At 47.3% G+C, this 23,947-nt stretch overlaps 1 protein-coding gene across 8 annotated transcripts in view; it reads right to left on the minus strand.

Annotated features, from left to right (window-relative positions):
* celf2 (CUGBP Elav-like family member 2) overlaps nucleotides 1–23,947 on the minus strand; it is a 579,470-nt gene that overhangs the window by 117,549 nt on the left and 437,974 nt on the right. For all 8 annotated transcript variants that reach the window (XM_033040143.1, XM_033040139.1, XM_033040142.1 and 5 more), the window contains one exon: nucleotides 4,225–4,307. In XM_033040143.1, the coding sequence (XP_032896034.1) occupies nucleotides 4,225–4,307 (83 nt within the window). The remainder of the gene's footprint in view (nucleotides 1–4,224; nucleotides 4,308–23,947) is intronic.

Here is a 23,947-nt window from a genome sequence, read left to right on the forward strand (position 1 = left end):
TTAGGCTAAGTGGCCATGATTTATCAGACTCAAGCTTTCTTCCCTTTTGAAAAAAGGAAACTCATTTACATTTGGTATCCTCCAGTGCACAGGCACTTCTCCAATCTTAATGGAGCTCTGGAAAGTATTAGCTGAAACATATTAATCTTCCCCTTTCATTCCTTAAGCATTTTAGAAAGTATCTTATCTAGTCCCGGAGCTCTGTGGATATTTAATCCTTTTAGTTTCTGCATAAAACATTACTCGCTAACACCTGCAAGGGCCATGAATCAAATGAACACTGGAACAGGCTGACAAAAAATAACCAGTCCATTCAGTTCACCTTCTGTAATACTGGGAGAGCCACAAGACACAACAATTGTCATTTGCGCCTCATTTTGCAGTCTCGATTTACTGCTGATTTATTCACCGGGCAATGTTAACCACTGTAAGCTTTGACGATCAGAGATGCAAAGTTCTTTGTTTTTCTTAACACAAGACGCGTAATGTGTAACGCAGTGGAGACCTCATCTGTATCACGCAATAAGAATGTGTTGCAGTAGAGTTAAGGGCCTGTCCCACCAGCATGCGACTGCATGCGGCGAGCACGACCAAACGTGGTGGCTTGAGGCGTACGGCCTCGCGGGGCCGGTCCCACTTCCAACCGCGGAGACGTCTGGAGCTGGTCCCGACATCATACTCACCAATCAGCTGGGCAGGAGGCGGGCCGACTGAATTTGGACGTCGCACGGCGTCGGGCGGTTACGTCATCACGCAACGGCATGCCGGGCGGTGACATCATCGCGCAATGCCACGCGCTATCCATACGCCGTCAAGATGCTGCCTACGGCGTCCAGACGCTGCGTACGTTGTCGAGACGCTGCGTACGGTGTCGAGACGCTGCGTACGGCCTCAATGCGGCTGCGGGCCGACAAGCCGTTGCCGCGCGGGATTTTTGGACAGTGGCAGTAGAAGGTTTTGATGGGATAGAGAGAGAGATGTTTCTACTCAATGGGAATTCCACATCGAAGGGGCCATTCCCATGAGATTGTCCTGCAATCCAACGTTGTCCAACGTGCAAAAATCAGGAGAAATCTAATGAAAAAGGATGTTGGGGGAAAAAAAACTGGGGAAATAGGAAAGAAAAACTGTTTCCATGTACCTCCCTGCAGCCTTTCAAGACTTTGTCTGTCAGTTTCACCTCAGGAGGCCATTGAAATTGACAAAAAAAAACACAGCTATTCACACTTGCAAAATGTTACTCAATTAAGCCACGCAACACACAGCCTTTAGTATTTCTCGCTTGCAGTCAGAAACAAAAACTTATAGCTATTAAAAAAAGTTTTGCATTTGTAAAGCCGGCAGGAAAAATAACATTATTATTACAAATCTAGACCTTAATCTCCCTTTTCCCGCAGCCTCAAATGATTTTATAATGCAATTTTCAATAAGGTAAGTTATCTTAGGAACTGTTTTAGATTAGTACTATCTGCATTGCTGCAGAATGGTTTCCAGAAGATCGCGAATAATTAAATAAAATCATACTGATTTTTGATTTTTTTTAAAAATATGGCCCAATATAGGCAAAGGTAGATTAAGAAGGAACTGCAGATGCTGGAAAATCGAAGGTAGACAAAAATGCTGGAGAAACTCAGCGGGTGAGGCAGCATCTATGGAGCGAAGGAAATAGGCGACGTTTCTATATTCTGTTGTGCTGAAACAAAGCAAGAATATCAATGTCCTATCTGGGACACGTGACAATAAACTCTCTTGAATCTTGAATCTTAAGTTCATAAGCGGTAGGAGTAGAATTAGGCCATTCAGCCCATCAAGTCAAATCCGCCATTGATCTATCTCTCCCTCCTAACCCCATTCTCCTGCCTTCTCCCCATTACCCCTGACACCCGTACTAATCAAGAATCTATCTATCTCTGCCTTAAAAATATCCACTGACTTGGCCTCCACACCCGTCTGTGGCAATGAAATCCACAGATTCACCACCCTCTGACCGAAGAAATTCCTCCAGGTAGTTTCATCAGGCACGATAATCCAAAAGCAAAATGTTTCGTACTTCCTAGCACTGACAGTAAGGTGGAAAATATTGGATATTTTAAGTTGGTGGGTAGATATTTGTGGAGACAGACACAGGATTGATTTTCGGGTCAATGACCTTCCATCACAAGTTGCTCTGAGTATTTATAGCATTTTCCATTAATATTTCACCCCCAAAGAACATGACGAGACAAGAAGAGATCAAAATGTCGCTCTGGCCCAATAATTATGGCTGATCCTTCTTGTTGTGTTCATCTTCCATTGATCAAACCATCTCCTACAAAGCCTTCCAATTTTTAGCAGGAATTTTTAACATATGTGATAGGAACAGAATTAGGCCATTCGGCCCATCAAGTCTACTCCACTCTCTGATCCATCTCTCCCTCCTAACCCCATTCTCCTGCCTTCTCCCCATAACCCCTGACACCCGTACTAATCAACAGGTCCTCTTAACAATGGGTTCATGTGGAATTGTATATGCAATAGACAGCAAAATCTTAATGAAGCATGGCACAAAAAGCTGGAGTAATTCAGCGGGTCAGACAGCATCTCTGGAAAGAAGGAATAGGTGACGTTTCGGGTCGAGACTGAGGGTCTTCTTCAGACTGAGAGTCAGGGGAGTCAGAGAGTCCTCAGGCTGATTAACAAAAGCTTTTCATTGTACCTCGGTACACGTGACAATAATTAGACTAAGTTAAACCCGCTGAGTTACTCCAGCTTTTTGTGTCTATCTTCGGTTTAAACCAGCATCTGCAGTTTACTCCCCAGGGTTATGAACATTGACTTCTCTAACTTCAGATAGCCCTTACTATCTCTCTCCATCCCCTCCCCCTACCCAGTTCTCCCACGAGTCTTACTGTCTCCGACTACATTCTATCTTTGTCTCTCACACTCCCTTGACATCAGCCTGAAGAAGGGTCTCGACCCAAAACGTCACCCATTCCTTCTCTCCAGAGATGCTGCCTCACCCGCTGAGTCACTCCAGCATTTTGTGTCTACCTGCAGCTCCTTGCTACACTTAACTAAGTATTGTTCGATTCACCTCCACCTCAAGGAGGACATTGGGCATTGTTTCAGGAACTGATGGGCTACGAGGCTGATAACTACATTCTGCACTCTGTATCTTCCCCTTTGTTCTATCTATTGGACGAGTTTGAACTGCAAAACAAGGTTTTAATAATAATAAACCTAAACTATTCCATCTGGTACATTCGTGAAGCACCATTCCTCTAGCATAATGTCCCATAATTTCAAGAGAGAGTTAGATTTAAGGAATCAAGGGATATGGGGAAAAAGCAGGAACGGGGTACTGATTTTGGATGATCAGCCATGATCATATTGAATGGCAGTGCTGGCTCGAAGCTATTTTCCATGTTTCTACGTCCCCAACCGCAGGAGCATAAAACAATCAAAATGTAATATGAGGACACACAATATAAAATCACAATAGTAGTTTATTAGCCAAGTAAGGTTTTGCAACATATGAGGAATTTGATTTGCATCAGATGATATTACAACAGATGAATTAAACTCTGTTGGGTCTAAAGAAGAAAATTTAGTCTTTAAACGTTAGAGATACAGCACGGAAACAGGCCCTTCGGCCCACGAGTCCGCGCAGTCCAGCGATCACCTTGTACACTAACACTATCCTATACAGAACCATCGTACAATTCCACCGCAGACAATTAACCTACAAACCTGCACATCTTTTGAGCGTGGGAGGAAACCGGAGCACCCGGAGAAAACCCACGCGGTCACGGGGAGAAGGTACAGACTACGTACAGGCAGCACCCGTAGTCAGGATCGAACCCGCGTCACTGGCGCTGTGAGGCAGCAACTCTACCTCTGCGCCCCCTTGGCAAATTGGGCCACAGATTTTACAGCTGAGATCTCTCGTCCCACTTGCCATTGCCCCTCTCCCGGCGTGTCCTACAGCAGAGGTTGATGGAGTTCTCCATTTGTGGCACAGTCAGCGTTAGATGCCCTTTCAACATAACCTTCAATTTTAATTGCTCTCTCCCGTGGCGTTGGCAACCTATCACCAGGGCAGGCAATTTGTCTCAAGCTAAACCTCCCACCCCCCACCATACCGGTCACCGCTATAATGCTCCGGGTCACCTTGCGATCTCCTCTCTCCCCCCAACAAGACGGACCTGGCCCTGCCGCTTGCAATCAGAGACGAGCGATACTCACCGCGGGGAGGGTCTTGATGTTGTGCAGCGCATTCTGAGCCTCAAGGGCCGCTTTCCTCGTGTAAAACGTGACAAAACAACACCCTGCAAAGAACGACAACAACAATGCATGAGTCAAAGAAATTAAAATTAAAATCATCAATAAAAAAAAAAAAGACAAGGCACTGAAGCCATTAGGGCCAGACAGCAGATACTGTTCTGGGCAAAACAATTTGAAATTATTTAGCTCAGCCCCCCCGCCTCCCCTCTGCCATTCAAATCCAGACTTCATTTGAAGTAATACCAATGTGTGCAGGGAGCAATTAGGCTCAGATGAATCATCCATTATGTCTTATTTAAATGATTAACGACTAAGTGTGATTACGTGGATTTAATATCCGGCAGCTCTGACTCTTCTCGAAGCTTGCTGCAACAAGCATATCCATGTTCACCACCAATTACCACACACAATATATTCTCTGAAGCAGGATTACAAATGAAAATATTACAATGCTCACAACATAAACCATAATAAGCATAAAAACAATAACACAAACACAGATGATAGAGTCGGAGAGGGATGCAGCGTGGAAACGGGCCCTTCGGCCCAACTTGCCAACATGTCCCAGCTGCACTAGTTCCACCTGCCTGCGTTTGGCCCATATCCCTCTGAACCCTCCGATCCTTGTACCCGTCTAATGCCCCTGTCCCACTTAAGAAACCTGAATAGAAACTTCTGGAGACTTTGCGCCCCACTCAAAGGTTTCCGTGCAATTCCTGGAGGTTGCAGGTGGTTGCCGGAGGTTGCAGGTAGTGGAAGCAGGTAGAGAGACTGACAAAAACCTCGGGGAACCGCACGGAAACCTTGGGTGGGGCGCAAAGTCTCCAGAGGTTTCCGTTCAGGTTTCCTAAGTGGGACAGGAGCATAACTGTTTCTTGAACGTTGGGATAGTCCCAGCCTCAACTACCACCTCCGGCAGCTCGTTCCATACACCCACCGCCCTTTATGTGAAAAAGTCCAATAAATCATTTCCCCTTCACCTTAAACCTATGTCCTCTGGTCCTCGATTCACCTACTCTGGGTAAGAGACTGTGTGAGTCCGCCCGATCTATTCCTCTGTATATGGCTCGATGCCCAATTTTCTTTTGCGATGTTAAGGGAGTTTTCTTTTAATTGACAGTTTTCTTGATTTCTCAAAGCCCCAGAGACCCCGGTTCGATCCTGACTACGGGTGCTGTCTGTACAGAGTTTGCACGTTCTCCCCGCGACCTGCGTGGGTTTCCTCTAAGAACTTTGATAAGATGTACAGGTTTGTAGGTTAATTGGCTTCTGCAAATTGTAAATTGTCCCTAGTGTGTTTAGGATAGTGCCAATGTACTGGCTGATCACTGGTCGGCATGGACTTGATGGGCCGAAGGGCTTGTTTCTGCACTGTATCTCTAAAGTCTAAAGAGGAAGAGTGTTAGGGGACATCAAAGGGCTGGTGTCATAGCGAGCTCTTTCCTGGACAACTAACTAACTAAGTAACTAACCAACCAACTAACTAACAAACTAACTAAACAACAACTAACAAACTAACTAACTAACCAACCAATCACACATGCACACATATGCACACACACGTGCACACACATGTACACACACATACACGCACACACACACTTACACACACACATATACACACACATGCACATATGCACACATATACACACATACATGCACCCACACGCACACACATGTACACATGCACAGGCACACACACTCACACATACATATACACACATACATGCACGCACACACATGTACACACACACACATACATATACACACATACATACATACACACACGCACACACATGTGCACACATACATATACACACATACATACACGCACACACATGTACACACACATATATACACACACACGCCCTTACCTTCTGCTCTGCCCCACCTTTGCCCCTGAACCTCCCCCCTCCGCAGACCACCAGTATTGCAGATTGCCTTTTCAGTGGGTGAGACATCATTGCCATAGCAGCGTTGAGATCAGCATCCCCACACAATTATGAAAATAATGCACATGCCCAAACTGGATAGCTGTTCTCCAGAGAGTGGAAAGGGAATGGGCCAGAGACATTTCATAAACAGATTTGACAAACACAGTGGGAGGTCTGTGATACTTCCAATGTTTTGTAATAATGCGCAAAGCCTTTAGAGAGTTTGGACTTCTGGCAAGAACAAATTAAAAAAACAAAAAGAGCAATAATGATAAGACCAGACTAAATTACCACTGTGTTTCCGTGCATTATACTGGCATTGATGCATTTAGCTATTGCAGAACACTTTATACCTCTCTCCTGTGTGTAGCTTCTATGGTTGTGTGAAATGCCGCACAGGCAATCGGACCTCAATTTAACAGAGACACACACACACACACATGCACACATATACACACATACATGCACCCACACGCACACACATGTACACATGCACAGGCACACACACACACACATGCACACATATACACACATACATGCACCCACACGCACACACATGTACACATGCACAGGCACACACACACATGCACACATATACACACATACATGCACCCACACGCACACACATGTACACATGCACAGGCACACACACATACACGCACACGCACACACACACACACACCCACACACACCCACACACACACACACATATATACACACACACACACACACACACACACACACACACACACACACACACATATATACACACACACACACACACACACACACACACACACACACACACACACACACACACACACACACACACACACACACACACACACACACCCACACACACACACACACACACACACACACACACACACACACACACACACACACACACACGGCTGAAGCCACTTCATTCCCAGACCCTGAAACTGCATTGTGGCGTCTCCTCTGAATGATTGAGCGGTTGCAGAGTACATGGCCCCACACCTGCTGGCAACGAAAGGTTCTGATCGATTTTTGCTTTTCACACAAGAGGGTAAACATAGAAACATAAAAATACAGACAATAGGTGCAGGAGTAGGCCATTCGGCCCTTCGAGCCAGCACCGCCATTCAATGTGATCATGGCTGATCATCCAAAATCAGTACCCCGTTCCTGCTTTCTCCCCATAGCCCTTGATTCCGTTACCCCTCAAGAGCTACATCTACACTCCTCTTGAAAACATCCAGTGAATCGGCTTCCACTGCCTTCTGTGGCAGAGAATTCCACAGATTCACAACTCTCTGGGTGAAAAAGTTTTTCCTCATCTCAGTCCTAAATGGCCTACCCCTTATACAGCCAATCTTCCCTGTCCCGCCTGCAACTGGTCCAAAATGCCGCAGCGAGACTCCTGACGGGCACCCGAAAAAGGGACCACATCACCCCGATCATGGCCTCTCTCCACTGGCTCCCTGTGTGGTTCCGAATAAATTTCAAGAACCTCCTCTATGTCTACAAAGCCCTTAACGGGCTTGCCCCCACCTACATCAGAAAGTCTGCTCACCCACCACCCCACCTCCAGGTCCCTCAGATCGGCCTACTTGGGGTTGCTGAACATCCCGCGGTCTAGGCATAAGCTCAGGGGCGACCGTGCCTTTGCGGTTGCAGCTCCTAGACTGTGGAACAGTATCCCTCTTCCCATCAGAACTGCCCCCTCCATTGACTCCTTTAAGTCGAGACTAAAAACCTATTTGTACTCCCAAGCCTTTCCCGACGTCCTCTGTCGAGGGCTGTTTGTATATATGTATGTAGTTTGTTTGGGTATACTATTCCTATAACAAATGCAAAGCACTTTGGTCAACGAGAGTTGTTTTTTAAATGTACTATATAAATAAATGTAACTTGACTTGACTTATTCTTAAACTGTGACCCCTGGTTCTGGACTCCCCCAACATCGGGAACATTGTTCCTGTATCTAGCCTGTCCAATCCTTTAAGAATTTTATATGTTTCTATAAGATGCCCTCTCATCCTCGTAAATTCTAGTGAATACAAGCCCAGTCGACCCATTCTTTCATCATATGTCAGTCCCACCATCCTAGGAATTAACCTGGTGAATCTACTCTGCACACATTCAATAGCAATAATGTCCTTCCTCATATTAGGAGACCAAAATTGCACACAGTTCTCCAGGTGTGGTCTCACCAGAGCCCCGTACAACTGCAGTAGGTGTGTCTATCTTTGGTGTAAACCAGCATCTGCAGTTCCTTCCTACACATGACTATTATTACTCCTGTAAAATCTCTGCCCAGCCTTGCGTTCAATGTGATGCTATGTTAATCTGCTCAGTTGCAGTGAACACCATCTGGATCCTGAGCATCCGCCACAGAGCACAGCTGCTAAAGATCCTGGCGACATGCTCCCCAGTCAAAATTAATCACAGCCGGATATCACAACGCCTCCCAGTTAGCGTAAAAGATTGCGACATTTCGCAGAAAGAGTTACCGGCAGCTGATGAAGGGAAGAAAATGCATCTTCCTGCTAATTCAACTGCTCAGATTAGTTCAGAGATGGGCAGCACAGTGGCGCAGCGGTAGGGCTGCTGCCTTACGCGATCTTGGATCGCAAATTACGCAACCTCGTGGTCGCTTGAGGCGTACGGGCACAGTATGGCCGCGCGGGGCCGATCCTACTTGGAAGCGCGGAGTTGTGCGGAGCTGGTCCCGACATCGCGTAGGGGCTCCGAAATTCTTGCAGTTGCAGAAATCTTCACGCGCCAACGGTTTGTCGGCACGTACGCGCATTGCGGTCGTATGCAGTGTCTTGACGTCGTACACAGCGTCTTGACGGCGTACGCAACGTCTTGACGGCTTTCGCCTAGCGCGTGGCGTTGCATGATGACGTCACCGCCCGGCGTGGCGTTGCGTGATGGCATCACCGCCCAACGCCCAAATTCAGTCGGCCCGCCTCCTGCCCAGCTGATTGGTAAGCATGACGTAAATTACGTCACGCGCGAACTTCGCGTGAACTCCGCTTCCGGTTGGTCGCACCAAACGCACGCAAACGCATGCAAGTGGGACAGGCCCTTTACAGGTTCGATCCTGGCTACCAGTGCTGTCTGTACAGAGTTTGTACGTTCGCCCCGTGACCTGCGTGGGGTTTCTCCGAGATCTCCGGTTTCCACCCCACAATACCAAGATGTACAGGTTTGTAGGTTAATTGGCTTCAGTAACAATGTATAAATGTAAAATTCTCCCTAGCGCGTGTGCGGTGGTGTTAATGTGCGGGGATCGCTGGTCGGCACGTTCCCCGCACACTAACGCTATCCTAAACCCACTAGGGACAATTTTTACATTTACTAAGCCAATTAACCTACAAACCTGTACGTCTTTGGAGTGTGTGGGAGGAAACCAAAGATCTCAGAGAAAACCCACGCAGGAGAACGTACAAACTCTGTATAGACGGCACCCGTAGTCGGAATCGAACCCGGGTCTCCGGCGCTGTAAGGCAGCAACTCTACCGCTGCGCCACCGTGACCGCCCCGAATATGTAGGGCACGTAGGAAATGGAGGCGTATGGATCAGGTGCGGGCAAGGGTGATCTGATAACTTGGCACCCTGCTTGGCCCAGACATTGTGGACCTAAAGGCCGGTGCCTGTCCCGTGTGGTTCTATATTCAAGTTTTAGAGGCAAGAAAAATTAAAACCTGCTGTAAACTTTCGCCTCTGTTTACGATACCCTCTGGGTTCAATCAGCAGCAGCCCATTTAAACCAGCAATCACAGCCACTCTCTTTCAGCATTCCGTAAGCACTGATTACAACTGGGGCTACCTTCTCAACCTCACTCAGCGTGAGGCACTTTCAATGATACAATCTTAATTGATTTTGCTTTGCTAAAGTAAACCAGATCAGGATCTATTAAGTACAGTGGGAGCTTACCCAGTATAATACATGCACTTACTATCCAGCTTACCGTGTTGATTGGTGTCAAAGTGTTTCACACAATAAATTACTTTTGAGACAAAGACAGCGGCTGTCTGATGCCAACAGTGCTCGATGAATAGCAACGGAATCTATGACCTCTTTCAGGGGAGAATGTTGTTGGCGGTAGCCGACAAGATGGCTGCTCTCCCTTGTGTCACACCGAGAAAAGGTGCCGCACCCGGACAGGAAGCCCTGGCTCGCCCACCGCAAAACCGGGAACCCTGCGAGGCTTGACTCCTGCTCGCCCCCTAATACCGGGCACCGGGGAGGAGGGTGGAGGCAGTCGGTGATGGCGCCAGACACTGGACAAAGGGGCGGTTTCAAGATGGCCACAGATGGAGGATCGGATCAGCATTGCCATGACAACGGACCTTCATGCACCTTAGTGGAGTCTTGTCTGGGTCCCTGACAATATAAGATAGCAACTTTCTTACATATATATAAAAGTTCACTATATTACTAAAAGTCTGATCTTGACCACTTCTTGTTGTTCTGTATATTGATTTTAGAAAAAGCGCTGCCACTTTTGGCTGTGATTTTTGGCCATCTTACTCAGAGTCCCTCTCCGCTGCGCAGGACAAGAGGATTTTTCCCATCGATGAAAAATAAAAGTTATTAGTGTTTAAAAAATGTTGAGATTCTCTCTCCTGAAGGCTACGCCCCTTCCAGAGGGACTATAAAACCCGGAAGTGTTGAGTGCCTCAGTCAGTCTCTGCAAGATGGGGGAGCAAGAGGGTCATGTCTCTCAGTCTGAGCTGTGAATAACACTGAACACATGTCTACTAAACTGTGAGTGGTTTTACTGACCTGTCAGTGCCGTTAATGTGGTATGAAAATGAAAATATAGTTTGGAAATGCTGAAGCTGTGTTGCCTTTGGTTTGGAAATGCTAAAGCTGTGTTCCCTTTTACTCAGTCCCTCTCCGCTCATCAGGTGCCGAGGTTTTTTCCCATCGATGAAAAATAAATCAGTTATTAGTGTTTAAAAAATGCTGAGATTCTCTCTCCTGTCAATCACGCCATGAAGGCCACGCCCCTTCTGGTCAGTGGGGGGGAGGGATTATAAAACCCAGAAGTGTGGCCGTGGCTCAGTCGCTGCAAGATGGAGGAGAGGTCACGACTCGCTGTCTTTAATGGCCTTGCACCCTGCTTGAAATGGTAAGAAACTGCACTTGAATTTGGTGGCCTTGCACCCTGCTTGACTGGAATTTCAAAGAATAGCCGTGAGTCAACTGCCAGCCCACCAGCCGTGAGTGAGTGAGCTGCCAGCACAACAGGCTTGAGTGACTGAGCCACCAGCCCAATAATCCACTCGGCCCACAATGTCCATTCTAGCCCTCTGGAAACCAGTCCCTTCAGCGTTGGGGGACCAGTCCTCCTGAGTGATGCTGGGGGCCCAATGGGTGCCACTTAGTCCAGTATATATATATACACACGTGCACACACACACACACACACACACACACACACACATATATATATATATATATATATAAATGTGTGAACTTTTTAAATATATTATGGGTTTTACAGTAATATGTTTACATATCTTTTGCACTGCTGCAAGTAAGAATTTCATTATTTAGACAATAAATCTGTCTCTTGATTAGGGTGTCGGGAGTTATGGGGAGAAGGCAGGAGAATGGGGTTAGGTGGGAGAGATAGATCAGCCATTATTGAATGGTGGAGCAGACTTGGTGGGCCGAATGGCCTAATTCTGCCCCCCTATTACTTATGAACTTATGATTCTTGACTTGACTCTCAATGCCCTTGAGCGTCATTCTGGATGCTATTGGAGTCGCGTTCTGGCCTAATCTTTGGATACACAACTGCCGAATTGAAGGTGTAAATGACACAGATAGACAAGGAAGGATTTTCTACACAGAAAGTGCTGCAAATGGTGTTAAAGCAGACCCCAGGCATGGTACAGATGCGTGGTTAATTTGCCTGTCAATCCAGCCTTTTGGGTGCATTGTTCCAAATGATTGATGCACTCCATTTTTAAGTGACGAGCTTTTACAGACGGCATTTTCTTTAGAAAGTACCAATTGTGTTGGGAAATTGCCACTGTCATATTTCTTAAGGGTTTTGTTTAACAGCCTTTTAGCAGTTCCATTTTCACAATGAGTTTAGTTTGACGTCCATTTGGTGGGTATTGTGAGGCCAGATAGACTCCAACGTGAGGTGAAAAAAAGAACAAACTGCTGGAGGACCTCATCTGACCAGGCAGCATCTGAGGAGGGAAATGGCCAGACAACGTTTTGCGTATCTGAAAAGGGGCAGCACGGAGGTGACAGATGTAGAGCTGCTACCTCACAGGGTCAGAGACCCGGGTTCGATCCTGACTGCCGATGCTGTCTGTACGGAGTTTGTACGTTCTCCATGCGACCTGCCTGACAATAGACAGTAGGTGCAGGAGTAGGCCATTCGGCCCAACCCTTCGGCCTGGGTTTTCTCCGGGTGCTCCGGTTTCCTCCCACACTCCAAAGACGCCCAGGTTTGTAGGTTAATTGACTTTGCTAACATTGTAAATAGTCAATAGACAACAGGAGCACGAGTAGGCCATTCGGCCCTTCGAGCGAGCACCGCCATTCAATGTGATCATGGCTGATCATCCACAATCAGTACCCCGTTCCTGCCTTCTCCCCATATCCCCTGACTCCGCTATTTTATAATCCCCAGTGTGTAGGATAGTTTTGGTGTATTGGGTGATCGCTGGTCAGTACGGACTCCGTGGGCCGAAGGGCCTGCTCCCACGCTGTATCTCTAAAGCCTAAAGCCTATAGGGTCCTGATCTGCGTTGTCATCTTTCCATTTCGTTCTCAGATTTAGACTTTACTTTAGACTTTAGAGAATCAATAAGGTAAATGCCACAAGAGCCTTTTACCTAGAATAGGGGATCATGAGCCGGAGGACATAGGTTTAAAGTTAGGGGGGAAAGATTTAATAGGAAGCTGAGGGGTGACTTTTTCACACAAAGGGTGGTGGGTGTATGGAACGAGTTGCCTGACGAGGTAGTTGAGGCTGGGACTATCGCAACGTTTAAAAGACATTCGGACAGGTACATGGACAGGGTAGGTTTAGAAGGATATGGGCCAAATGCAGGCAGGTGGGACTGATGTCATTGGGGCATCTTGGTCGGCAAGTTGGGCCAAAGGGACTGTTTCCATGCGCTGCGACTCTAGCACTCTGTAAGTACCATAATAAACACCAAAAAAGGGCAGTGTATATCAAAAAAACCAGCAGACCTGTTTCAATAAAAAATGAATGAAACCACTGTCTAGCGATCAGCAAAACAGCGGCATTGGACTGTCGATCATTTATCTCCTTAACTCCCTTCAGGAGAGCGAGAGTGAATATCAGGATCTCTGCTATCCAGTGTGTATCTTGGCTCAGTGGACTTGTGCAAGCAGAAACACAATTACCAACATAATCATTGCCCAGAGTCCACTACTTATTTCTACAATTAGCCAGGTTCAATATCTCTTCACTTGATAGTGACGGACAACCCTCGGCGAATTTAATTTGTAAACCCCTTTGAACGACGTGGTAACATGGAACTCGAGTGAACCAATGCTGCGGAGCGCTATAAGGCAGCAACTCTATCTTTCATTCATTTGTTCTGTATCTCTCCACATCACCGTCTATATCTCCCCCGACTCTCAGTCTGAAGAAGGGTCTCCAGCCGAAACTTCACCTATTCCTTTTCCCCAGAGACGCTGCCTGACCCGCTGAGTTACTCCAGCTTTTCGTGTCGGTCTACGTTTCGACCCCACTGCAAAATCTCCTCGTGGTACGCCCACTTTGAAGAAGTTCTACTCCTTGAGTCTGAATGTGGGTCCCACCCCAAAACGTCACCTATCCTTGTCCTGTTGAGATGCTACAGAATGTAGTTGAGGCCAGTTCATTGGCTATATTTAAGAGGGAGTTAGATGTGGCCCTTGTGGCTAAAGGGATCAGGGGTTATGGCGAGAAGGCAGGTACAGGATACTGAGTTGGATGATCAGCCATGATCATATTGAATGGCGGTGCAGGCTCGAAGGGCCGAATGGCCTACTCCTGCACCTATTTTCTATATTTCTATGTTTCTATGCTGCTTCAGCCACTGAGTTACTCAAGCACTTTATGTCTTTTCTTGTTAAAAAATATTTTGTTCCCCAATAATGCATTTCAGAATATCTTAAGATGGTGGAAATCTCATGGTAAAGACTCTTATTCATTGACAGAGTACTTTTACTCCTGTGAATGTAAAACTAGTACCATTTAACACACACTATTTAGGATTATCCCAGCTTTTGTAGTCTAGAGACTTTAATCTTTCGAGATACAGCGTGGAAATAGGCCCTTCGGCTCACCAGCGATCACCCCGTACACTAGCACTATCCTGCACACTGGGGGAAATTTACAGAAGCCAATTAACCTACAAACCTGCACGTCTTTGGCGTGCAGGAGGAAACCGGAGCACCCGGAGAAAACCCACGCAGGTGACGGGGAGAACGTGCAAACTACGTACAGTCAGCACCCGTAGTCAGGGTCGAACCCGGGTCTCTGGCGCTGTGAGGCAGCAACTCTACCGCTGCGCCACCGTGACGCCTTTAGACTCACACAGTTGTACTTTTATTGGTACAGACAATATAATTGAATGTTTATGTATCCTGCTGTACATTAAACATGGATATTCTGCATTCCTTTCAAAGTAATGGAAAGAAAATGATCTTTTTCATAAGTGTCAGTTCACTAGGTGCTAGTCAGTAAAAAGCATCTTGATAATGTGCACTTCAATCTCAGTAACGGCACTTAGCGTAGGAGTGAAACTCTTTGCCTCATTTACCCTTCGAGAACATCTTACAATGGAGGAAGCAGATAGTTGATGTTAAGAGTATTCATTACGTGAGAGAAATCACGTCTCTGTCTTTATAAACGTGGCTTCAAGTCCTGAGGGTGGTTGGATTAACTGCTGCGGGAAGGAATTTTCCCAATTGTCGGAAGTACATTTTGTGCCGGGGGTGGGGGTGGGGGTGGGGGAAGAGAATACTGTTGCGCCCCGCATTGTGGTCCAGCAGGAAGTGGGGGATGGAGATGCTGGAACTTGCAGATGCTGGAACCTTGAGCACAACGTTTTGGGTCGGAAGTCGGAACCCTCCTTCAGAGGTGCCGCATGGTGGAAGAATTGCCGCCTACCACCTGCGCCAGAGATCCAGGTTCGATGGGTACTGTCATTGGAGACCCAAGGACTCGCTTTAATCAGACTTTACTGGGCTTTATCTTGCACTGAACGTTATTCCCTTTATCCTGTATCTGTACACTGTGGACGGCTCGATTGTAATCACAATTGTATCGTCTTTCCGTTGACTGGTTGGCACGCAAACAAAAGCCTTTCTGACAATAAACTACACTTCAAACTACACAGAGTTTGTACGTTCTCCCTGTCACCTGCGTGGGTTTTCTCCGGGTGCTCCGGTTTCCTCCCACACTCCAATGACGTGCAGGTTGGTAGGCCAATTGGCTTTGGTAAAATGGTACAAATTGTCCCTAGTGTGTAGGATAGTGCCAGAGTACGGTGTGATCACTGGTCGGCGCGGACTGGGTGGGCCAAAGGGCCTGTTTCCGTGTTGTGCCTATACAGTCTAAAGTTACAAAGCCATCAGCAAGATCCTTATCTTCAAGTCTGCATGGCAGTAGTTTTAGCTCAGTTGAGTTTATTGTCACGTGTGCTGAGGTACAGTGAAAAGCTTCCGTTGCACGCTAACCAGTCCGCGGAAAGACTGTACATGATTACAATCGAGCCATTGGGGTGTACAGGTAGATGATAAGGGAATAACGTTTTCAGATCGAGGTAAAGCCAGCAAAGTCATAGGGAGAGGGAAGAGAGAGCTGTGAGAGGGGGAGGGAGAATCATGACAGGAATATTAATCATCGCCTTCCCTGTAGCCGGCAAGTTAGCGCACTGCAGGACAAACATTCCTTCCATTATTGCAGCCTATATGAGCAAACCTGCAGAGACAGGCAGACCACGATTCACGGGGAAAATATCCTGCACAGTTTATTTTGTTTCAATATTTCATTTCCAACAATGAGCCTCTAATTTATTTAACTTCAGTTTTAATCGGATTTTGGTCGGATTTAAACCTTTCACACACGGCCTTAGAAGCACAATCAACTAACTGCGTGTGTTCATTTCGAAGATTTGACCGGCAATTTATTCAGACGGCCAAATTTAAAAAGTGAAAGGAAACCAATATTTCCTGTAAATTTATTTTGCATTGATTGGGTTCGGGTCCATTTTCTGCAAAGATCCCATCAGTACCACTCTTGGCTCTGAGTGAGGAGATCACAGTGGTGCAGCGGGTAGAGCTGCTGCCTCACGGCGCCAGAGAGCCAGGTTCGATCCTGACCTCGGGTGCTCTCTGTGTGGAGTTTGCATGTCCTCCCTGTGACCGCGTGGGTTTCCTGCAGATGCTCCGGAGTAGTTTCGTTTAGTTTACACGCGCTCTTTGCCGTATCTGTTGTACATGGGCGGTCACGGTGGCGCAGCGGTAGAGTTGCTGCCTAACAGCGAATGCAGCGCCGGAGACCCGGGTTCGATCCCGACTACGGGTGCTCTCTGTACGGAGTTTGTACGTTCTCCCAGTCACCTGCGTGGGTTTTCTCCGAGATCTTCAGTTTCCTCCCCACACTCCAAAGACGTGCAGGTATGTAGGTTAATTGGCCAGGTAAATGTAAAAATTGTCCCTAGTGCGTGGAGGATAGTGCTAGTATGCGGGGGGTCGCTGGTCGCCGCGGACTCGATGGGCAGAATGGCCTGTTTCTGCAACGTGTCTCTAAACTACTAAACTAAAGTAAGAAGCATAAAACAGAAATCAGAAATAGAAAACATTTCCTTGCTGAGAAGAGGAAAAGAATAAATCACTAACGTCATCACAAACTCCACCCACCCCATCCTATGAAACCCCACATCAGCCTCACCCACCTCCCCACCACTTTATGTGAGAGATCCAGCAGAGAAACAGGCCCTTCGGTCCACGCCGACCAACTATCATGTTGTACACTAGTACTATCCTACACACCAGGGACAATTTACAATTTTTAGATGCCAATTGATCTACAAATCTGCACGTCTTTGGAGTGTGGGAGGAAAACGGAGCACCCGGGGAAAACCCACGCAGGTCACAGGGTGAACGTGCAAACTCAGGATTGAATCTTGGTCTCTGGCGATGTAAGGCAGCAACTCTACCGCGGTGTCCCACCTCCAGTTCCGCCAGCACTTTTGAGTTTTGCTTAAGATTCCAGCACCTTGTACATTGTAGATGGCGGCTTTAGACATATAGGGTGGAAACAGGCCCATCGAGTCTGCGCCGACCAGCGATCACCCCGTAAACCTGCAAACCAATGTGGGAGGAAACCAGGGAGCACCCGGAGAAAATCCACGCAGAACGCGCAAACTCCGCGCAGACAGCACCCGTAGTCAGGATCGAACCCGGTTCTCTGGCGCTGTGAGGCTGTGAGCCACCGCGCCGCCTGTGATGCCATTTTGTCACAAAATAAAACTGACAAATGAGAGACTTCAAATGTGATGTTGGGTCACCTGTGAATGGGGTGAATAATATCAAAGGAACAGATGCAAAAATAAATCTTATCATGGCCTTACGCGACGTGAGTGAAATGTGAACATTCCCATTACAAGCAGGCAGTTGGCATTTCTGGACGCTCTCCTTTCACTCTCTGCACCTCACTAATTGGCAATTAATGAAGACAGCAAAACTCCCAGGAATCCAGCTTGCCACTAAAATACATTGCAGGTGAAGGACAAAGCTCAAACCGATTTAAACCAACCACACGGTATTAATATCAGGGTATCAATATCAGGGTGGCACAGTGGCGCAGCGGTAGAGTTGCTGCCTTACAGCGCCAGAGACCCGGGTTCGATACTGACTACAGGTGCTGCCTGTAGGGAGTTTGTACGTTCTCCCTGCGTGGGTTTTCTCCGAGATCTCCGGTTTCCTCCCACTCTCCAAAGACGTACAGGTTTGCAGCTCAACTGGCTTCGTATCAATGTAAAGCTGTCCCTAATGTGTGTAGGATAATGTTAATGTGCGGGGATCGCTGGTCGGCACAGAGTCAATGGGCCGAAGGGCCTGTTTCCACGCTGTATCTCGAAACAAAACTAGGTCAAAGACAAGAGGTGGGATAGAAACATAGAAAATAGGTGCAGGAGTAGGCCATTCGGCCCTTCGAGCCAGCACCACCATTCAATATGATCATGGCTAATCATCCAAAATCAGTTCCCCCGTTCCTGCTTTCTCCCCATATCCCTTGATTCCCTTAGTCCTCACAGCTATCTCTAACTCTCTCTTGAATACATCACTGTTTAGTTTAGTTTAGTTTGGAGATACAGCGTGGAAACAGGCCCTTCGGCCCACCGTGTCCACACCGACCAGCGATCCCTGCACATTAACTCTATCCCACACAAACTAGGGACAATTCTACTTTTCTTTTTAAAATACCAAGTCAATTAACCTACAAACCTGTACGTCTTCGGAGTGTGGGAGGAAACCGGAGATCTCGGAGAAAACCCGCGCAGGTCACGGGGAGAAAACGTTCAAACTCCGTACAGACAGCGCCCGTAGTCGGGATCGAACCCGGGTCCTCTGGCTCTGCGGGGAAGCAATTCTACCGCTGCGCCATCGCGCCACCATCGTTGTCAGGTTCATTGACAGTGAGAAAATGGAAGATATTGTCCAAAGGTGCTCCGTGTACTTTGGCAGAGTACGCAGGGTGTTACTGGCTCAGCAAACCCGTGATATTTCTTTGTGTTACACTTGAGAATTCTGCTGGAAGGTTGGGCACAGAATTCAAGGACTGGTGGATCGAAGGACCTTGGCCTCCGAGCAAGAACATGCACAGACTTGGCCTCATTCTTTCCCAATGAATGGGCGACTCACTTACTTATTTTTGTACATACTTTGCAAAGTGGAGGATGTAACTGTTCCCAGAATATTGATCGGCAACCTGGCTCCTGCCCAACACAATTGTGTCGGTGCCCTAGGCTGCAACGGTCTTCGCAACGAGACTTTCAGCAAGCACTAATCCTCATCTGGAGAGCACGGATCGACCACGATAGTTTAGTTTAGGTTAGAGTTGCAGCGCGGAAACAGACCCACCCGAGTCCGCGCCGACCAGCAATCCCCGTACATTAACACTACCCTACACACACTCTAGGGACAATTTTACATGTATAACCAAGCCAATTAACCCGCATGCTTATACCTTTGGACAATAGACAATAGGTGCAGGAGTAGGCCATTCGGCCCTTCGAGCCAGCACTGCCATTCAATGTGATCATGGCTGATCATCCCCAATCAGTACCCCGTTCCTGCCTTCTCCCCATATCCCCTGACTCCGCTATCTTTAAGAGCCCTATCTAGCTCTCAACACGGTCTAGTCACGTGTGTGACCAAAAAAAATGTGTGGGGGAAATTGTGCAATACATCTCTTCTACTTCTGAAAGCATCACAGGTATATTGTTTTGCACTGTGTATATGATTCATATTTCTTTCCCCGAAGTTTATCAAGTGAAATATTTATCCTGGGCTGACAGTGTTTGTTTGGGGCCGGAGGTCAAACACGACTGGTCACGTGTGTGACCTTACACGGAAGCATTTTCTTTCATCGCTCAGTTTTATCTTGCAAACTCTTGTGCAAATTTTCAAAAAAGCTAGAATGTTCCTGTCTTTAGCAGTCATGCATTATAGTTCTGTGGGTAGGTGGGAAAATGGCAATGAATGAGATTAATCTCTTACAAGAATGTTTTAATGTATCTTTTTTGTGGGATGCTATTTGGTCACGTGTGTGACACGTTGGTTCACTTTCCAAAGGATGGGCCCTGTGGAGGAAAGATGTCGGCAGGTTGGAAAGAGTGCAGAGAAGTTTTACAAGGGTGTGGCCAGGATTTGAGAGGCTGATCTACAGGGAGAGGTTGAGCAGGATGGGATTCTATTCCTCAGAGCACAGGAGGATGAGGGATGGCCTGATGGATGAGGTGTTCAGAATCAAGAGGTTTTGAGGTGTACAAAGCCATGAGGGGAATAGATCGGGTAAATGCACAGTTAGTTAGCCAGTGTAGGGGAATCAAGAACCAGAGGCCATAGGTTTAAGATGAGGGAGGAAAGATTTAATAGGGACCTGTTGCAACGTTTTCACAGGGAAGGTGGTAGGTATATGGAACGAGCTGCCAGAGGAGGTTTAGTTTAGTTTAGTTTAGTTCAGAAATAGAGTTTAGAAACAGGCCCTTCGGCCCACCGGGTCTTCAGCGACCAGCGATCCCCGCACATTAACACTATCCCACACCCACTAGGAACAATTTTTACATTTACCAAGCCAAGTAACCTACAAACCTGTACGTCTTTGGAGTGTGGGAGGAAACTGAGGATCTCGGGGAAAACCCACGCAGGTCACGGGGAGAACGTGCAAACTCCGTACGCACAGCAACCGTAGTCGGGATCGAACCCGGGTCTCCGGCGCTGCATTGGCTGTGAGGCAGCAACTCTACCGCTGCGCCACCATGACTGCTCTTAGTTAAGGCAGGTACTATAACAAAATTTAAAAGACATTTGGATAGGAAAGGTTCAGAGGGATATGGGCCAAACGCAGGAAAATGAGACTAGTGTAGATGGGGCATGTTGGTCAGCATGGGCAAGTTGGGCCGAGCGGCCCTATTCCATGCCATTTGACTCTATGACTCATGTGTGGTATAATTTCCCTGGAAAGCATGCCAAAAAAACGAATCACTTTTCAGTGTATCTAGACGCACGTGATAATGGTAAACAAATGCCAGTAGGAATGCCAAAAGTGGAACTGAGATTCCACTGGTGTTTATACTGTGTGAATCTACTTGAAAATACTTGCAATAGTCAAATAGGCAACAATGCTGAAAATGCTAATCATCGGGTACTAATAATATCGACTCGCAATACATTCTAGTTGCAGCCACCATGGTAGCTTGGTATGATAAGACAAAAAGACACAAAGTGCCGGAGTAACTCAGTCAAGTCAGGTCAAGTTACATTTATTTATATAGCACATTTAAAAAACAACTCTCGTTGGCCACAAGTGCTTTACATTTGTTATAAGAATAGTATAAACAAACAAACTACATACATATATACATATAGCCCTCACTCAGTGGACGCCAGGAAAGGCTTGGGAGTATAGATAAGTTTTTAGTCTAGACTTAAAGGAGTCGATGGAGGGGGCAGTTCTGATGGGAAGAGGGATGCAGTTCCACAGTCTAGGGGCTGCAACCGCAAAGGTGCTGTCGCCCCTGAGCTTATGCCTAGACCGCGGGATATTCAGCAGCCCCAAGTCGGCTGATCTGAGGGACCTGGAGGTGGGGTGGTGGGTGAGAAGACTTTTAATGTAGGTTGGGGCAAACCCATTGAGGGCTTTGTAGACATAGAGGAGCATCTTGAAATATATTCGGAACCGCACAGGGAACCAGTGGAGAGAGGCCAGGATCGGGGTGATGTGGTCAGCAGGCAGGCAGCATCTCTGGAGATAGACAATAGACAATAGGTGCAGGAGTAGGCCATGCGGCCCTTCGAGCCAGCACCGCCATTCATTGTAATCATGGCTGATCATCCAAGGCTGATGTTGGGGGAGTCCAGAACCAGGGGCCACAGTTTAAGAATAAGGGGTAAGCCATTTGGAACGGAGACGAGGAAACACTTTTTCTCACAGAGAGTTGTGAGACTGTGGAATTCTCTGCCTCAGAGGGCGGTGGAGGCCGGTTCTCTGGATACTTTCAAGAGAGAGCTAGATAGGGCTCTTAAAGATAGCGGAGTCAGGGGATATGGGGAGAGGGCAGGAACGGGGTACTGATTGGCCATGATCACATTGAATGGCGGTGCTGGCTTGAAGGGCCGAATGGCCTACTCCTGCACCTATTGTCTATTGTCTAAAAATCTAAAGTCTAAACATTTTAAGGAAGGCAGTTGGCTTTGGGTTAGAAATTCAGCTAGCTGAAGGCGTGGCGTTAATGGCCACAGGGAGGATGCCAATGGTCATGGAAAGACAGTAAGGCAGAAAAAACAAAATGGAGATTTTCAAAGAAAGGGATCAAGAACTGATTAAAAAAAAACACAGAATCACCCAAAAGAAACCGAGCCCCACTCTGTCGATGCGACACAGGAAGCGTGTCTTCCTGTTGTCACAAAACCCAGAGATTCAGTTGCTGAAACAAACAACTGCAGATGCTGGTTTACACAAAAGGACACAAAGTGCTGCCTTAACTCAGTGGTGATTCAGTCCGAAGACGGGCCCCCGAGTCCGACTGAAAATATTACCTGTCCATGTTCTCCAGAGCTGCTGCCTGACCCGCTGAGTTACTCCAGCACTCTGTGTCCAGAGATTTAGTCCTTCATCTGCAACCCGAACTTGCGTAACACTCACTCAGAGCCAACCTGTACTTCAAGCACAAGTGCTGGAAGATTATTGCCATGTGTATTTGTTTCCCACCAGCATGGTTTGGGAACAGCTCCATCCAAGACTGCAAATAATTGCAGAGAATTGTGGTCGCGTCCCAGACCGTCACACAAACCAACCTCCCTTCTCTGGACTCCATTAATGCCTCACACTGCCTCGGCAAGGCCAGCAGCATAATCAAGGACCAGTCTCACCCCGGTCACTCCCTCTTCTCCCCTCACCCATCAGGCAAAAGGTACAGAAGTGTGAAAATGCACACCACCAGATTCAGGGACAGTTTCTTCCAAGCTCTTATAAATAAAACCCCTGTCCCACGGTACGAGTTCATTCCAAGAGTTCTCCCGAGTTTGCCCTGATTCGAACTGGGAGATTTACGGTAATGGCCACTCGTCGGTACTCGGGGCTCTCGTGGACATTTTTCAACATGTTGAAAAATCTTCACGAGTCTTCCCGTGCTTACCTGCCGTTAGCGAGTCTTCCCGAGTACCTGCCGTTAGTGTTACGAGCCGCTAAGACACGTCCCCGAGCTCCGACGTACCCGCTACATTCATTCTCCGTGCTTACCACGAATTTGATTTTTTTTAAACTCGGGAGAGATCTTGGAATGAACTTGTACAGTGGGACAGGGCCTTTAGGCAACTGAATCATCCTACCACAACCAGAGAGCAGTCCTGAGCTACTATCTACCTCATTGGAGATCAGCTGATTATCTTTGAACTGACTTTACTTGACTTTATCTTGCATTAAACATTATTCTCGTTATTCCCTTTATCGTATATCTGCACGCCGAGGATGCCTCGATTGAAAATTAGTTTAGTTTCGTTTTGAGATCCAACGTGGAAACAGGCCCTTCGGCCCACCAAATCCGCCCCGACCAGTGATCCCCGCACACTACCACTATCCTACACGCTGGGGACAATTTACAGAAGCCAATTAACCTACAAACCTGTACGCATTTGGAGTGTGGGAGGAAACCGGAGCACCCGGAGAAAACCCACGCAGGTCACGGGGTGAACGTACAAACTCCGTACAGACAGCACCCGTAGTCAGGATCACTTGGGAATCTCCAGAGTTGTGGGTGGCATGGTGGCACAGTGGTAGAGTTGCTGCCTCACAGCGCCAGAGACCCAGGTTCGGTGGTGCTTGGCTGTTCGGAGATTTCTCCGGGATCTCCGGTTTCCTTTCATTCTCTAATGACGTACAGGTTTGTAGGTTAATTGGCTTCGGTACATTTGTAAATTGTAAATTCTCCCTAGCGTGCGTTAGAATAGTGTTAGTGTTCGGGGTGATCGCTG

The sequence above is a fragment of the Amblyraja radiata genome, chromosome 21, assembly GCF_010909765.2.
Source record: "Amblyraja radiata isolate CabotCenter1 chromosome 21, sAmbRad1.1.pri, whole genome shotgun sequence".
Lineage (NCBI taxonomy): Eukaryota > Metazoa > Chordata > Chondrichthyes > Rajiformes > Rajidae > Amblyraja > Amblyraja radiata.